Source organism: Columba livia, chromosome Z (assembly GCF_036013475.1).
Source record: "Columba livia isolate bColLiv1 breed racing homer chromosome Z, bColLiv1.pat.W.v2, whole genome shotgun sequence".
NCBI lineage: Eukaryota > Metazoa > Chordata > Aves > Columbiformes > Columbidae > Columba > Columba livia.
The window spans coordinates 24,729,559-24,748,449 of record NC_088642.1 but is presented as its reverse complement, the minus strand read 5'-3'; the positions used below and the strand labels follow the sequence as shown (position 1 = coordinate 24,748,449).

At 37.2% G+C, this 18,891-nt stretch overlaps 1 protein-coding gene across 1 annotated transcript in view; it reads left to right on the top strand.

Annotated features, from left to right (window-relative positions):
* HCN1 (hyperpolarization activated cyclic nucleotide gated potassium channel 1) overlaps positions 1 to 18,891 on the top strand; it is a 196,033-nt gene that overhangs the window by 19,339 nt on the left and 157,803 nt on the right. The window contains exon 2 of the mRNA XM_065045178.1: positions 4,098 to 4,521. Coding sequence (XP_064901250.1) covers positions 4,098 to 4,521 — 424 coding nt within the window. The remainder of the gene's footprint in view (positions 1 to 4,097; positions 4,522 to 18,891) is intronic.

Below are 18,891 nucleotides of genomic sequence, written 5' to 3'. Positions count from 1 at the left end.
CAAGTTTTACATGGAAAACTTGTAAAAATTTTGTACTGTTTAGGGTTCTTTGTGTAGAATGAAATAATGTCTTAGATGCATCAGGTTTGGTTTGAAAGACATTTTACAAGCAATTTGAATTAATATCTTTTTCAAAAACCCTCCGCTTCATAATGTGGCTAATAAGGTGGCTGTTGAGTATATGTGACTGCTCTGTGACCTGTAGTCTTAGCACCCAGTGCCTTTGAGATGCTGTTCGCTTCGCTGTACGGTTTGTCAGACCACTGAGAACTTCCGCTGGGTCAATCTGTGTGTACCACAAGGATAACCACATATCAAACTCCACCGATTCAAGGTCATTGAGACTCCTGTGTCAATGGGCAGCAACCAGGAAATAATAAAGAAAGCAGATCTCAACGACTTTTTATGCAGTTGTATGCACAGCAGATTATTCAGCAAATTAACTTAGAACTGAAATTTCCTTCTTTAAGACTCAGTTTTCTTTGGGTTGGACATACAAAGTGGAAAATGAAGTGCCTGTTAGAATTCATAGTGCCTTACATTATTAAGCTTAGTACAAACATTGATTAATTAATACTAAATCTGTATCGCTGCTTGTGTAGGCACTCATTTTGAACAGACTGTTCATCCTATTCAGGATAGCCTGTGGCAATAAATAAGCCACCAAAGCTTCAGCACCATGTTCCAGAGCTGTAAGGAACACCATGCTGTTACTGAAAGTTTTGAAAGTACAGTAGATATTATAAATTTAGAGTGAAAAGATCACTGAAAGAGTGCTATGAATCCAACTAGTTTTATTTGAGAATACCAAAGCAACAATTAGTGTGATTTTTTTTTTAAATTTTTGCATAAAACAATTCTTTACAATTTAGAAAAAATGTGCCTTAAAACTGTTTTTTTATACTTTTTTTTTTCATCTAGAGATATTAAATATCTGAGCTATTTAGAAGCATTTAAAATTTTCAGGAATAGTTCAGTGCAGTGTGGTGCAACCTCTGTACTTTCAGTAAACAGCAAGTAGTAGTAGCTGTACCGAGTTAGTTTTAGAGTAGTAGTAAGCTCTGTGGCAGTTTGCTATGGGGTTAAGGTCAGTTCTTCCTTCTCATTATGAGCTCTGGAAGATCTCATTACTCCCAGGTTCTTTTTTTTTTCTTTTTTCCCCCTCATTCTTGAAAATTTTGTGTCACAGGCCTATCTCTTCCTTGCTTATAGTCAACATTTCGTAAATCCTTGTATAAATCTAGAACTCTGAGACTGTAAGTGTTAAATTTATAACCAGCTTCACTTCGGGGGAGGGGGTTGTAGCAAGTAGCAAAAATAAATAAACAAAACTATAAATAGCTTGAAACAAAGGGCCGCCTCTGTGCTTCAATAGCGTCTCCTTTCACTGCCTTGTGAAGCTTCTCAGCTAGCTCTTGGTTACATGGATAGTAGGATGTTCTGAACAAGTAGGCAGGGAACGCATTGTATTACTTTCTCTGCACAGGTCACAGAAGGGCAATACAGGGACTCGTATCTAGTTTTTTTCTCACCTGAAAGAAAAATATCATGTAACATTGCCATTTAGAAACATTTTCCTAAAAGAAAATGTCCGATTGGTTTCTAAATGAAAAATAAAATGTAATATAATAAGAATTTGTCTTACAGACTAACCAGCTTGTACTATACTGTGGGCTAGAATCAAAATACAAAACTGGTGCAATCTCATAGTCCTTAGCATTCAATCTTATTTTATTACTGAAGCCCTGACACTACCACTTTTGCTGTCATTCAGCATCAGGAACTCCAGTGTATTTTACGTAATCGCAGTACATAATGATCCTTTAAACCGTGGATTACTGTGGGATAAAAACACCTTGTTCTGTATAATATTTTATGTTGGCCAGGTGGCTGGTTGTTGTGCAGCTTTGGTTCGCCTTCCTTGCATAACTGCTCCCTGTGCTGGTGAAACATGAAGGTCAATCGGAAATCAAGCAATGCTTTGCTTAGGAGTGAGCCACAGATACAAGTACACCTCTGCTGTTTATTTCCTAGTGGTTTTTCGCTCATTTTGGGGGTTCCTTGGAGACATTTATTCTCCAAGAGAAGAGTTTTTTGAAATATTTTGATCAATAGCATTGTAAAAGTGTTTGTGGTGATTGTACCTGTAGATCATAGTAGCAGTGATATATTAATTTAGTGATTCCTTCTGTATAGTAATTCTAGATTATTGAAAATAAATCTAGCACAGCAAGAAACCTATTAAATGAGTTTAAAAAGACAGGAGAAATCAGAAAGTTTTTGTCAGATATGGTACAGAAATAGTGAATACCATTACATGTGAAGCAAAAATACATACAGCCTGCATAAAACTGAATATTTATAGCATTTTGTATGCACATTTATTGTAAGACTAAAGATGTGTAAGACATAAATCACATTCTGGTATACAGGGAATTATGTATAAAGTCTATTTCATGCAGTTTCTGAGGACTAGTTTAAGGTTCTTTGCCACCTACTCTCTCAAATGATAGTTAAGCCTAATCTCTATAGGTTTATCTTGGAATAAAGAATTCTAAAACTGGGAGTTCTTATGCCACTGTCAATCCTATGCTACTCTTCCTTTAGTGTATTTTGCAGTTACAGTTAATGACTTGTAAAACTCAGAAGTGTTTTCATGGATAAACATGAAACAAAGGGAATTTATAAACCTGGATTGTTGAATACAAGAAGCAATCTCCTAAATTTAGTGTAATCCATATGCTCAGTTCCAGTCTAGCAAAAACTAAACTTGTGTGTATGAAATGTTCCATGACCATTTGAACTATCATTACGGTTAATTGCCATGAACCTTTACCAAGACGATGGTATTGGTCGCATGCCAGGAAGCTGGTGGTAGTGTGATTGAAGTGGCCTGGAAATCAGTGCTGGAGGACTGTGTTGGTGACATGTCCATCACATGTTGCCCAGCACAAGGCCCTACTGTCATGGAGGCTGGAGCAGGGAGGTAGTGGTGGAGCTGTTGCTGCCTTCAGTCTTCTAGGAAGCCTAATGAGTCCACGGGGAACTGTTATTGAGTGGTTTCTGTGCCTCTCCAAGTCAAGTTTATTGGAGCAGATCAAGTTCTCAAGCAGAATAAGAGGTCATGCATCGTGTTCAGGTTTTCTGAAGTTCATTATCGGTTTTTGTATGGAACTTTCGTTGACAGTTTAACATTTAGGAGTTATCATAATTTGCTTAAAATCTGTTGGGTATATACTACTCTGGAAATCTTCCATCAGGGTAGATGTATATTTGATGTAACAGGTGGGTTTACTCATCATTTCTGTAACAGATGCTAAAGTTATGAGTCTCACTCTTCACAATCTGTATTGGGCACTGTAAGCTGCATTCTAACAGTGCTAAAGGGGAGACTTTAGATGCTTCTGGAGTAGAATGGCAAAGTCTCCAGTACCCATTTTATACTATGCAAGTTGAAGCTATTACTGTCTAGGCTTCTTAGCTAGCTCTGAAAGGAGGTAAGACTAGGAGGCTGTAAAAATGCATAAAAGTTCAATTAGGGTTGTAAATGTGGATGGAGGTTTTGATGTTATCTAATTTTTGTTTCTGTTTTTTTGCTTCAGTGCTTTTTTTTTTTTTTTTCTTTTCCTGAAATTTTATTCCAGTACTGTGATGTTATGAGCATATTTGCAAAGAGGTAGATATTTGGGTTTCCATTTGGATAGAGGCCTTAGAAAAATACTGCATTGCTAAAGCAGTTCTGGTAGGCACCAGATATCAGTTGGAGTTGTATAAACCCACTAACAGGTTTTAACTCAAGTCTGTATAAATCTACAGAGTACCACGCATGCACAACTTTCAGATATGCTGTGTAGTGAAAAACCATAGTACTGTGTTTATCCTAGATGTGTATTCTTGAGAAGGAAGGCACATAATGAAATGTAATAATTACTCTGTCTCCTCTGCTGACTGTAAATATATTGCATGAGTTGAAACAATGAGAGTTTCCTTAGCATTAACAAAATATCTTGAGGTGAAGTTGGTGACATGTTAGAGACCATTTTTCTAAGCATGTTTTACTACAGCACATCAACCATTCTATTTTCTCCTTTTTTTAGGTTTTACTGGGACTTAATCATGCTCATAATGATGGTTGGAAACCTTGTCATTATACCAGTTGGAATCACATTCTTCACAGAACAAACAACAACACCATGGATTATTTTCAATGTGGCGTCAGACACTGTTTTTCTATTGGACTTGATCATGAATTTTAGAACTGGGACTGTAAATGAAGACAGCTCTGAAATAATACTGGACCCTAAAATCATTAAGATGAATTACTTAAAAAGCTGGTTTGTGGTTGACTTCATCTCATCAATACCAGTGGATTATATCTTTCTCATTGTAGAAAAAGGAATGGATTCAGAGGTTTACAAGACAGCGAGAGCACTTCGTATTGTGAGATTTACAAAAATCCTCAGCCTGTTACGTTTATTACGCCTTTCAAGACTGATTAGATACATACACCAGTGGGAAGAGGTAAGATTTATATGGTTATAATGTAATTCACCAAGATCTTATTCCTACAAAAAAATATTCAGGACTCTCCAAATAGCTACACAAGAACCAGAATGCAAAAAGAGATTTTACTCACCAATTAGTCTAATTACATACAGGTACTAGTAGAAAAGTCTTTTTGGAAAAACAAACGAATGCAGAGTAATCACCTTCTCTCTGCTAACAACAGAGACCAAAAACATGTTTGAGACCATCAGCACAATAGTGTGGATGGGCTCCTACTGAGAATATTAGAAATTTTAGCAGCCACATAAATCTGCATTTGAGTTGGTGACTAGCACTTACGCTTATGAGCTTAATACTCTTATAATCACAGAGAACTTAAAACATGTTCATATTTTTCTATTTCAGGAGAAATTGAAACCATTTATAATTGAGTAGATTTCCTAGAATGCTCACTGAAGGCTGTGTGTAGGCCGAACATATAAAATTCTGACCTTCTCTGTAAAAAATAGGTAGTTCAAATTTTGAGTCATTGCCTTCTAAACTGTCAGCTCCACTCTTTCCTGACATGACCTTGTGCTGCCTGCCAATTTGGCATGGTGACATTTCCAGGAAATGTAGCATTCCCTAATTTGGCATGCTCATGGCTAGGAAGCATTTAATACTTTGGCGCCTACCACTATGATTCAGTCATTTCACTTCTTGCTTGTCCCCATTTCTGTAGTTCTAAATATCATAATGTATTTTCAAAGGATCTGCTAAAAACCATGGGAAAAATAACTGCTGTTTTCTAAACCTTTCTTGCAGCAAGTGTAATGAGGATTATTTTGTAAAGCATTTTCATGGAAACACTATTAAAATAGATTTGCATAAATTTATTTACCCACTTTGATAAAGATTTATTAAATGAATACTGAAAGATGATTTGGTACCATTTCTGATGCTTTTTCTGCTGGTTATCTCCAGTATTATAGCCACTTACTGGTTTAACAGAAATCTAAATGCGAAGCCATCTTACAAATAAAATCAGATTATATTTAAAAATGGAGTGATGCTGGATGATACTAAATATGGAAAATCTAGTAAATTTATAGCTTTTTCTCAAAAAGCTCTTCAAATAGGTCATTATTTTTTGTTTCTGTATTTTGTAAATTGTTTCTTTTTACCTCCCTATAATGCAGTGTTATTCTGTTTTTGACACAAAAATAGAGCACTGCAATTTGGTACTCAATTAAACTAAGCTGAATGATTAAGCATATTTTGCAGTTCTACCATAAAGCTGTGCTTTTGTCTCTGTGCTTTCCAGAGAGACAACCTTCTGAAATGTGTTCAATGACATTATTTTCTGGCAGCTTGAATTAATAGCTTTTGACTATAAAGCCCTTCTAAGCAGAGAGTTGAATACCTGCACCCCCCATTCCATCTGCTATCAAAGAAAAATCAGGTATTCTACATCAAAAATAGCTGAACTGGCCACTAAGTGGGACTAGAAGTGACCAGAGGATATGGTCCAAACCATGGATTTGGCCCATTTGATCTTTAGTTAGTGGCTGCTTGATTACAACTTCACCTTTGATTCCAGCAGTAAAACTTGTGAAATATTTCCTGTATGATACTTTATTTGACAAGTATTAAAAAATAATTGGAGTCTGTATTTTTGTGTTTGATAGCACAGTATGGTGTTCTCTGGATGTTCTCAAGACGGAGAGCCTCAGGCGTATTTTTTTTTTGAGCTTGCAATAAAGCAGCAAGAAGCTGCTTGGCTGCTTTCAAAAAAGGTTTCTGATGACTGCGAGAACATGTGGAACAGTGTTAAATATCTGAATCAGGTTCTGATAAAACCCAAAATGAAATGTGTGCAAGAAAAGGAATTTATTTTTTCTGTTGTTTAGTATTTTACAATTATCAGAAATGAAGGTGGTTATGGATCTTCATACGTGGCTTTTGTTATGACAGTGGTTGATGATTACTCTGGATGTAGCTTATGAAACTGGTCCGCGTGGTGATCCATTACCACTCTAGAGAAATTGCGTGTTACAGTATTGTAGTGTTTTAACATTAAAAAATCTGTGTAGGGATGAACTTTGCTGAATTAGGAAACAATAGCTGGATGATCCCATAGGGGCAGCCAGTGTGACGGTTGCTGCTGATGTTAATCTTTTCTGTATTGTGTGTGTTTGCACATGCACCACAGGGAGCAACTGTTAACCAACGTCTATGACACAGAAGTAGAGTCTGTTAATGTGTGGTTAAAAGGATTTAGTAGTTTTTGCATATGGGCTGACATGTTGGTTTAATATGGTGCAGATAAATCTGAAATACCATGTGTTTGGAACCATTATAATGAGCATTATGTCAGAAATACCAAGGGGACAGCAAGCAAACTCATTCTTCATAACCTGCCAAGAGGAGATTTCGTTGAAAACTGATTGATGACTGAACCAGGTTGTTTAATAAGGCTGTTATCCCACTGAGGTATTTATACATCATCCAACAGAAAATGAAGGCTGAAATTGCTTGAGCTTTTCCTTTTTTTTGTGCCTGGACTTTATTTGGTTGGTATCCTGAAGTTCACATGAATAACCAAAAATTTAAAGCATTTTTATATGATACTGGTGAAACACGGTCTCTTTTCTTCATTTATTTCCACATCATTTAAATCAATTAAATAAAGATCAAGTTGCTAACAGCCACATGGAATAATACTGAGGTAAATAATACAAACATTGCAGAAGCTTTCTCCTTAACTGTTACGAGGGAACACAGCTGTAGCCTGTGGTGCAATATATACGAAATCTGATTGATATTTTCATATCAGTCTGATGTTAATAGCTTATCTAAGTGAATGACGAAGTGGAAATGGGAAGAAATGCTTTAACAAATGAACAGGAGATACGTTGGTAAGAATTAATTTACTGAGTTTGCAAATTCACACTGTCCTAAAACTGCTTTTTAGCTACAATATCTAATATTCCAGGCTTTTACAACTCAGATGTTGAAAAAAATATCAAAAACAAAATTACATACTATAACATGAAATAAAAAAAAAATGTTATTTAAACTGGTGATTGCACAAATTTAACTTTGGCAGCACAGGTTCCTAAAACCTGAACAGGTTGTACTGGACCTAATTCTTGTTTACTTTAACTTACTTTGTGAGACTGCCTAAGCTGCTGGTCCCTGAATATTTAACATAAGTTTGCATGCAACTAGTATGTAATTCTTATTCAAATACACTCATGGATAACTGAACAATTAAAAAGATATGAACAATTAGAAATAAATACATGGTTACATGTCAAATGATATGCCACTGTGCTTTACTTTTGTCTATGATATAAATTTACTGATTCTTTCAAATAGCTCTATTTTCCAAAAGTTGCCTAATAATCAGACTGTAATAGCTTTGCTCACAGCAATTCTTGTCTCAGGACAAGACCTAGCAGACGTATGAGTAAATAGGAGTGGTACTTCTAAAACTGTACCCCGAGTCTTTCTCCTTCTGAGATGTCTGATTATGTAGAATTAAAAGCAGTTTCAGTGACTGAATGCTTATTGCAAGATGTGCAATAAAGGTTATATTTTGCAGGAAGCCATCTAGTAATATATGTGATAATTGTAAATTGCCACTATGTCTTTTGGTTTGACTTGTATTGAAATCAAATTCAATTTGCCAAACCTTTTCAAGGATCATGAGCCTGTATAAGTGTTGATATTCATTCTAGCTATTGCTAAAGCTTAGATGTTTAATGAAACATATTTCTGAGCATATCACACAGACATGTCTTATTCTACTTTTTACTGTTTTATTTCTAATAATCACAGTAATGCTGATCCAGAAAAGCTCATCAATGCAAGCTTGCTTGAATGCCAAGTTTTACTAAAGTGCTTAAAAATTAAGTAAGTGTCTAAGAGCTTTGCCAAATCAGATCCTGCCTTAACGATTTCATCTGTTGCATCCTCTCTACCAGCCCTAACGACGACAGACCAACAGTAGGTGTCCTCTCCTCGTTGTCCTGCTTGTTGCCAATGGTACAAAAATACATATTTTGTGTGTTTGCTGTTGAGTCATTATTGTTGCCTAAGTAAAAATATTGTAAAAGAATGCTTGTGTTGTCCAGACCACAGAAGACAACTCTTGCTATAGAAACCTGCTGTTTCTGTGGTAGGTGTACACATGGCTTTTTTTCCCTATAGGAGATCAAACCACTTTTTCTTTACCCTGCATCTGGGTGAGAAGTGCAGGTTTTCTGTGTGGGAAGGGAGAGATTATGAGGTAGGTGGGTACTTGCTAGTGTTGGATAAAAACACATATCTTTACTGATTGGATTATTTATTTTATTTTAACAGGACTGTGTCTACCATATGTGGAGTTTTCATATCAATTATGTTATTATACAGTTTAACTTTTTGAATTAATGGTCCCATGGAAATGGGAGGTGACATAATAGACTATTTTTTATAATTCTAATACAGTTTTAATTCCTGCCCTCCAAGGAGATAGTTCAAAGTATATTTTCTAGGCCCTATAAAGCTGTGTCAATTAGTGAAGTACTTCAAATAAGCATACTAGTACAGGTTGAGTGGCATTTTAAAAATAAATTAGCTTAAAGTGGGACACTTTTTTATTGCCTATTACAGATGCATCAATCAAATATGAGTTGTCTAGCTCATAGGGAGTGTGGGGGGGAAATTTGTTAAATAACTCTCAGGGAAAGAAGGCGTAGGGGAGCCTACCTTCTCTTACTGGCACAAAGTCTGTGAATTCTGCAACAAAGCCTCTGTGTTGGTGTCTTCTGCCTTCCGACCATTAAGAAGATTGAAGTAGGAGAAAATCCCGACTTCCTACTGGTTTCTATGGGAAGGAAACAGAAAAGCAAGTTTTGCATTTTTTTTTTTTAAAGTCATGCTTAGAAAATGCCTCTAACATATAAATTAGTGAATTTGTGTGCTCCCACATAAAGTCTATGGCTGCGGCCAGGTTGTGTAGATCAATGAGAAATATCCAAACCTGAGCTGTTTGGTGGTTTGTTTTTGTTTGCTTGTTTGTTTGTGTTTGTTTGCTTGTTTTTTGTCCTTTGTTTTATTTTTTTTTCCTAAGAAATATTCCCTAGCAGGACTAACTAAATATGCAAAGCAGTTATTCATGTTGTTGTTCAGTGTGCAGGTGCTTGCGTATGTACATCTGACACACCTGCACTGCGAGGTTTGCCTGGAGCTCCCTCCTTGTTCTGCATCTTCTGAACCAGGTGAAGCTGTTGTCATGTGTGCTCTACATCTGCTGACCAGCTCCACCTCTTGTGTAATCTAAAAACCTATGCTGTTTGCTTGCAGTTTGAATTACAAAATTCGAGAGTGCCCCGTGCTCAACATGGCTGTGGTAGAAGATGAGCTCTCTACCTTCACTGGGGCAGGGGGTTGCTCAGCCTGGTTCCCCAGAAGGATCACTGGCTGTCAGGTTACTGGTTACGATTCTTAGTACTGGTATTCCTCCCTAATTCAACTGGGATGTTGGCTAATGGATGGTCTGTCTCTACGACAGCAGTTGACAGCAAGGTATTTTATCTTCAGACTAATACTTCTTATTTCATATAAATCTCTTTGTTTACATGGAACTATACCTATTTTAACATCAGATGGTGCTCAGTTGTGCCAGTGCTTTTTGATTTATTTCAATGAGAATTATTTGTTTCGGGAAAGTCTGTATCACTGCAGCTGAAGCATACATCCATGAAATTTCGCTGATGTAGACGATGGAGCATACTCTCGAGTTTTTATTTTTCACTTTTCATTTTTTATTGTTCTGTACAGCAGTAGGAAAATACACATAACCCATAGAGACTATTAGAAGACATTATGATCCATGCTCTCCTAATAATAAATACTAACTGCCAAAAAAACCCAGCACAGTTGTACAGCAGGCAATTACAGAAATGCAAGCAAGACATGGGGTATTTTGTTTTTTAATTTCCTACTTAATGGCCTACACATAATCACTTTTGTGGAAAGAATAATCCGTCCTCCTACAGATTAAATAGGAAGTGTAACGAGTTTAAAGGTTCTTCGTTGATCTGTATACCCCCTTTTTAAGGCTGAGCAAACTGAGCTGCCTTTCTTGTATGCCTATGCCAAGAGAGTAATTGTTTGGCGATGATGTTTTCCCTAGGAGATAAACCATGTGGAACATAGCCTGAGATAAATTTCCCTGAACTCAAATGCTGGAAGATAATGTTTTCTGCTTTACATGAGTTTTGTCTGCTTTTATGGTAATGGGCCTGTTGCTGGCAGTCTTGGCTGTTGAACCCAAGAAGGTGGGTTCACTCCTGCAGTAGCATTTCTACTTAGTGGCAGTCAATCAGTTTTGAAAATTATCAGAACTATATTAGCCTGTCTTTGATACTGAAGTTTAACACAGTGTTTTAGAATAATTTTTTAAAGGCTGATTTTTTTTTTAAAAAGTAATTCTGTAGATAATTCCTTGTTTTGCATTTGCTAGGGCATGCACACATTACTCCTGGCTGCAGATGTGGAAAAAAAAGACTCTTGTTCTTCCATCCCAACCTTTTAACATGAGCAGAAAGCCCACTTAGCTTTTGTGGGGTAATGGCCTGATGGATACACCCCACGTCAGGCAATGGGGCACCCCGGAGCGAGACAGAGCTGCCAGCTGCTTGTCTCGTTGTCCTGCTTCCTTCTTGGAGCTGAAAATCCATTGGAGAAGGTTATGACGGCTGAATAGCTGTTTGAGCAGTCCCCGGTCTGGATGGCGGTCGCCGTGCAGGCACTGCGATGCTGCAGAGTCCTTCCTGCGTGAGCACAAGTGTTACCAGCTGCCTTTGGTTCCAGCAGTGAAGAGCCAGAAGGGGGAACCTGTGAATTGGATTTTTCCATTTTTTTTTTCCCCCAATCTATTTTAATAAGAATGACAATTTCAGGGTTTATTCTTTGCAGGCTAAGCAGAATCCATCCAGATATCTTTGCGTTTTCAGCTTTGTATTAATAGGGACCAGTTCAGAATGCCTGTTTACACTTCTAAATTACTCAGCAACAGTTATTTAACTAAAAGATATTCTCCGCTTGTCACTAATACCTTGTAACATCCTTCCCCTCTGTGTTTGTTTGCATACCAATAGATCTTTGCATGTAAAGAAGCCAGTTGAATAACTACCTTAGATTAGCACACAGATTTTAATTCTTCTTGTTATTCCCTATATGTAGCGACTAGGGCTAGTTATCTTTAGAGATTGTTAGGCATACCTTGTGGCCATTTTATGCTGTCTTAAATAGACTTACTTTTAAAATAAATTTTTAAAAGGCAAATCTGAAGGTGGCTTGTTAGTCTACATGATAAAATAAACCCAGTTATCTGTTGAAATAGGAGATTTATACTCCACAGTAATAATATTTAATATGTTATTTATTTAGTAAAGAAAGCAACAATATGTCGTTAAAGGGCATTATTACTAATTGAAAGTTGAGGAACAAGTTATACAGGAAAACTAAATCAGAAGCTGAATATGAACAATTTTAACCTATTCCTAACATTTGGCTACAAGAGGCATTTCATTTTTCAATTAGGCAATCGTGTTAAAGAGTGGGAAGATGATTTATTAGATTTCAAGTTGATATAATTCTATTACTATGTTCTGACTTAAGGAGAAAGTTGTCAGTTGCTGTGAACACTTTTTAAATAAAAAAACTCCTTATTCTCTTATGCAGAGAAGAGTGTGTTGGTGAATTTTGTGGGGTTTTGTGGGAGAGCATTGCCTCAGTTATCTCAAAAAGGCCTGAGGGTAGAAAAAGGAGGTATCTGGAGAACTTGTGCTGCGCTGTGCTGGGTAGACCATCCATGCACAGCTGCCTTTATTTATTCTCCCAGTCTGTCGTGTTCCTTAGCTCACCTGGGCATTTTATCAAATAAGACTGGGACTGAAATGATACAGAATTCACCATATGTCAATGGGTTGAGGATCATGTTCTGATTTTCTAGTACAACAAAATACCTGGACACTACTTGTTTAAGTAGGTTTCTGTTGTTATGGTTTCCCTTGAAGACAATGGAATTGTGGTTTAATAGTTACTTAGGAACAAGGTTCTGCTTTATAAGGATAAAATGATCTGAATTAACCACTTAGGGAGTAAGATGCAACTGTATAAACCTATTTAGAGAGGGATGAAGAACTGAAATGACAGTGAGAAATGGCTTTTCTAGCTGCAAGTTATCTTTAATGAGTTATTTCATGGAGTTTATTCCAAATAACCATGACATTATCCCACATGCGTAATATATGATCTAAATATAGTTGTGACCTGAAATGAACAGGAAAATAACCTAATTCAGGAGTTGTCAGAGCTGTGCTGCTTGCTTCCAAGCAGAAATGAAAGCTGTGATTGAACTGTTAGGCGCTCCTCACCACACTACACAGGAATGTACCCTCTTTCTTGACATTTTCATCTTCCTGAACCCTGACACATGATTTGCTATGGCCTGTCTATGTATCTAGGCTTGTAGTGTTTTCCTTTTAGTTAGTTATTAGTTAGTTATTATCCTCTTAAAACAGGTGAGAGGGTTTTTTTGTTGTTGTTTGGTTGGTTTTGTTTGTTTGTTTGTTTTTTCCCCAGCCTCTCTGCTTTCACAACCAATATCAACGAGCTTAATCGTACACCTGCATACCCGGATAGGGTGCCTTGTCATTGCGTTGCCTTTCTTTCCAGTGAACCTTGCACCTTGTGATCTAGTGGGAACTGCTGCCATGTGGTGTATCGGGTGTCATTTCAGTCTTGGTTTTGTGTGACAGAACGGTGTGCAGCACTGGAGATCCTGCTTTGCATCCCAGTGGGGGCTCCTAGGTGAGGACCAGCGACAGCAGAGCCCTGAATAGCACATATATGTTCTCCCTGTACAGGCATGGCAGAAGCCATCTGTAAAAAACTGAAAGCAGCTGAATGCTTCATTATTTTATAACTGCTGTGATCTTTGCCAGAGCCATGAGTGTTGTACAGCTAGGCTGCCTGTAGGAAAAGGAAAGACATGACTGTCACAAAAAAACCCCAGAAGTGGGAAAATAATGGTAATTCAAGGAAATGTGCATGAACATACTTATGTGAGTATGTCTCCAGGTGTGAAGGTTCCTGACAGCTTCTACGTACCTCTGAATAGAAACCAAAGAAAATGGTCCTGTCTAAAATTTTTATCTCCCCAGAATAATTTTCCATGCATCATATGCTCAGTTTACCTTAAGTGACTGGCAACATTCAAAGGCTCATGACAAACAACCTTTTACTGCCACTAAAAACTGTAAGTTTTGCTGCCAAGCTGATGCTTCTGTTCATACTTTTAAGGCAGTGGCATACAAGATTTATGGACAAAACCTGAATCTGGAGAGAGAACATTGCTGTGTGTAATTTAAAATGAATCTATTTTTAAGAGTACCTTCCTGTGGGATTTCCAAAGCACATGATTGAAAAAGATGTAGTAGTTCTCTGTAGGATGATCAATTCTTCCCTCAACCAAAGACATGAATTATATCTTCATCTGTCTCAAAAATGACTGGGCATTCCACATGAGAATTGCTTTCCAGCTGGGGAAATTTAATGTAAAGATATGTTTTAACGAGGAAATGGGAAAAAAAAAAGCAACCAAAATGTAATTTCATCTGGGAAAGGGTGACTTCTAGAACTACTGCATTGTTTGGTTGTCAAGAAGTTTTAAAGATACTGAACTTAAAAAAGTAACTTGCATTTTTCTTGCAGAGACTTTCAAATGAACTAAGCGAACCAGTTTTCCTTCAGCATGACTCTTATAAATGCTCTTTTCCCCATCAGTTATTTATTTTGCCCATGGCAAAACAAACCTATACCATAAATGTGGTTTTCTCTTTGTTCATTCTATGATGTGACAATTGTGGTAACTTAGCCATAGGTGGATTTTTATTTACGTTTCTGTTAATGATTGCATATCATATATAGGTACTTTTATTGATCTTTTTTCAAATAATCTTAAAAAAATCAGTCTGTTTATGGGGGTTTTTAACTGGCATAGTAACTGCTAGGCACTGGAAATGAAGGTATCTAAATACTTTGCATGAACAGAATTAATCAACACTGTAACTTTTTTAACAAGTAAATTCATGAACAGACAGCTTATTTTTAACATAATTATCTAATAAATAATTCCAGTAAAACTTTACATGATTTCTTATTCATTTTTAGCACCCCATGGCTATTCCCATGGAAGCTAGTGAAAATAAAATTAATTGACACCAAGATTTTTACATAAGGTATTTTTCTGTTTGTAACTGATTGGACTGGTTGAGAAACTAGTTCTTGTCAAATCTTGTTTAACAGTTAAGTAAGTTTATATTTGAAATAAAACCTTTTTTTTTTTTACCTCAGCAGACCATTTAGAATTGATAGCATTTGACAGCAGCTATACTGGATGCTTTCCTTTGACACAACAATTCCCATGCTGTCTGCTTCAGCCAATTACTAGTGCTCTTCAGGGTGAGCAAGTCATTTTTGCAACTTTAGATTTTGCCTCTGGGAAACTCTCCCCCTTTTTAGCTGTGTATGTATCCATTGTATAAAGTAAACATAGTCTGAATACCAGCTGAAGACATGAGCTCTTCAGCAACATAACTGTAGAACTATGTGCATCTCTGTTGAACAACCTAGTTAGAATTAAGACTTTAAAATTGTTGTGACAGTACAGCAGCATAAATTTTGGGCATTATTTGTTACAGAGGAATAAGAACATCTTTTATTCGACTTCTCAGCTATTTTAAGGTGCTTCATCTATTGAATCAGTTTCTTTCTCATATTTTTGAACAGATAATGAAAGAAAGTTAAGTGTTTGGTTTCCTAATTTAACATTGAAATACAGAAGTAAGCATCTAAAATAAAAATTTATAGGTCTTTGTTAGTTAGTACAGAATTTTGTTCCTCCCCTCATGTAAACAACTTTGAAACTTGTAGTCCCACATGAGTCATTACCATGTTCCTGTGGATTTCCTTCCACTTTCTCTAAAAGTTCTTCTCTGATGTGAAGAATATCATAATACTTTTTAGACATAGTGATTATGTCTTTCAGAATTAGAATGTTTAGCCCAGTAGTGGATTTTCATCTGAGCAGTGCAAAATAATTCCCCACCAATACAAAATGGTAACTTTTTGCTAAGTCATGAAGGACGTATAGCTTGAGATATTTAAAGCTTGAATTTCAGGATTACTATACACATTGGAGGAGTTTCATTTTCCTTTAATTCTCCTTTTTGATCTTTTGACAGTAAGCCTTTTGAAACAGCAGTGCATTTTGTGACAGGTGTAGGTGCAGGTTTCTGGCTAACACGAGGACTTCAGTACAGTTAGGTACACACAGACCTGCCCAGGGGTGGCCGGTAGCTGAGCTGGGCTGTTATTGCTATAACTGGGACAATAATAAGTGTTGCAAGTGCAGTATTTACGTCATTTTCCCACTCTGTTTGCATGTTTGTAGCATATTGCATGTGTGCTATTCCGGTTGGTTAGCAGAGTAGGTAGATGCTATTTTGGGGTGTGGCACTGGTCTTTTCACTGGAGGATTTATACTTGAAAATCTGATTTAGGAATACAGACATATAAATCTGTTAGATGTCTTTTAGCATTTTCACATTTCTGATCTTTTACATGCATAAAAGTGATTGAACTGTGGTTTATTTTTAAACTGAGCTACAGATGTACTCAAGTGACCTCCAGCTGTTTTGTTTTCACACCAAGAAATGCCCCCAGACATTTATCCTCCAACATCTTTCCAGTCTCCCACCTCTTCCTTGACATTGTGTAAGAGTCTTGGGAGGAGAGAAGGCCTGTCCTCTGTGCCTGCAGGCGATGGCTATGGAGGGTCAGGGAGTTCTATCAGATTCGTAGCGCCAGGTCCTTCAAGTCTGTTTCTGTAGCCGGAGATGCAAAACACAGGAGGTTTTAGTGACAGTTTTTACTTAGACTAGTACAAATAAGCATCCAAAGAAGACATATGCTTCAGTTTCTTTTTTTATGTTTGGAAACAAAAGAGAGAAAACCAGTTTTCTAAACTTGTCATATTTGCTGAGTTAAACAGAGTATTTTTGTAAGACATCCCAGATGAAAGCTGCAGAATGTAGAGTTGTGCCAATCATCACATTTATTCCTAGTTAAAATTCTTCCCCTATAGTAGCAATGCTTTATTTTATAAAGTGAAACAAACCAAAGAAAATCCACCATATTGTCCACTAATGTCTTGAAGAAAGGAAGCGGTAGACTGGGAATCTCTTCCCTTCTCAGTCTGGAGGGCTTTGGGCAGTATTGGCATGGGACAAGGTTTGCACTGGCACATTGCCCTAATCGACCTGACGCAATTCCCTGTGCCAGAGCAGGCGCCTGATGGAGTGCATGGCTCTGTCCTCGTGGTGGGACCACTCATGCCAACAGAAAGGCAGCGTGGGCGTGGAATGACTGTTTCGTGCGTGCACAGCAAGGGCAATGCCTCAGCCCTGATGTTTCCCATCGACTAGCTGTCAGCAGATCTGCGCTCTCCTTTTTGACTCTTAGCAGCACCATCTGAAGTGTCTGCCTCTCTCCAAAAATTGGGCAGGGAGCCCGGAGAACCATTAAGCGCTGGAGAGCAAGCACTTCAAAATATGCTACCTAGGGGCCTTCTTATACTTGGCTATTAGGGCTACTCTCAAGTTCCAACCAGTGATAGTGCTGAGAATTTATTTGTGTACAGAAGAAATATGGTGTATGACCTGGAGAGAATGGAAAGGTGAAGCCCATTTAGTTTTGCTTTGTAATGTTTTGTATTCAGTGATCCAGTCTGTTGATCTCAACTGATTTCACTGAGGCTACACTGGTGGAGATTAGAGAATTTCCCATGTTACTGATTGAAACTCTGGAGTCTCCATAAGGCTTACCTTGATCTGACCCATTTCATTCATTTGCAAGATTGAAAATAGATATGTCTGCTGAAAAACTCTTTTAAATGTGGTACAGAAGAACAAATCTAACTGTTTTTAACTTTTCTTTTTAAGTTGCTCTTGTGTTTAAGTGTAAAGCATGGGATTGCCATAGCCTGTCCCAGCTATCAGACTGTGCCAGAGCTTTGCAGGGATACTGCTAGCATTTGGTTACTTTAGATGATGTTCTCAGAATATTTCTAAAGTAGTAGGTAAAGAATGATTAAGTAGGATTTTACCTTTTCACAATCTTTTGCGTGGCAGGTCAAGTAGTTGTACTTGAAGAACAGAGTTATGTATTCTGTGTTATGTACTTTGAAAGAATTATCATAGATTCCTTGGATATAGTGAAATGAGTTCATCAGCTCACTACTGTTGTTTGATGAATGCTATTCTGTAGGTAGAACAAAATCAATTATAATAACTCCTAAATAGATAGAGATGTATCAAAATCATCAGATGATTTGACCCATTACTAGGCTTTCAATCTTTTACTTACTGTGTCTACTTTACAAAAAGTATTATTTCTACCAATAAATAAAGCACATTTTAATATGCCCTTTATCCTTAGGTACTCAATATGAAGTTTATGACAGGGTGTAAAAAAACACATCTCTGTAGGAGCTTGGTGGCTTAATCTACCTCCTGGTTGAAAGTATGATGAGATAAACTGTCCGTAATTGAAAGATGATAGGGGGTGGTCTAACATTGACACAGGTCTGCTGCCCTGATAACTAATCAGTATAAGAAGAAACAGTGAGCCAAAATGGCTCAGAAAAAGATGGAATATTATATTCAAAAGGCTAAGATACAGATTGCTCTGCATACCCTCAGAGCAATGCCTGATATGGCATATCTTTTATACTGTTGTTCAAAATGTATTTCTACCCTAAATAACAGCTTTGTTATTCAAAGTGCTGTCTTTGCTAGCATGTAAAAATATTGCACTCTGCCTTTTAGTCAGGCTAAGTGCACCAGCATCCATAAGGGCTGCTGTTCTATCTGTTGTAAGCTAATGTTTCTTTCACTGTTTACAGTTTCTTCCCCTGAAATCCAGTTTCAAATGCAGTTTCTGTTGCATTGTGATTACCTTGGGAAATTTTGCCTGTTCCGTGCATCATCAACAATTTTCAATTTTTTTTTCCCCCAAAATGACATTTAATCAGGGTTCCTGATTTGCCACATCTTCACTTGATTCCTTGAAGGAGTGAAGTATGAGTTATCTCAAAGTGGACTTCCAAATTTGAGATTTTTAAAATCACTAGGCACCTAAAGGTTCCCCTGCCTTCACAGATGCTTATTTGCTATGGTGTCCTTGGCATATAAAAATGCATCGTAAGGTACAAGGCTAAATTCCCCTGTCTCAGCCAGTTCCTAGACAGTCAGCACTTTTTGAGTTGGGAACCAGTTGGGGTTTGGC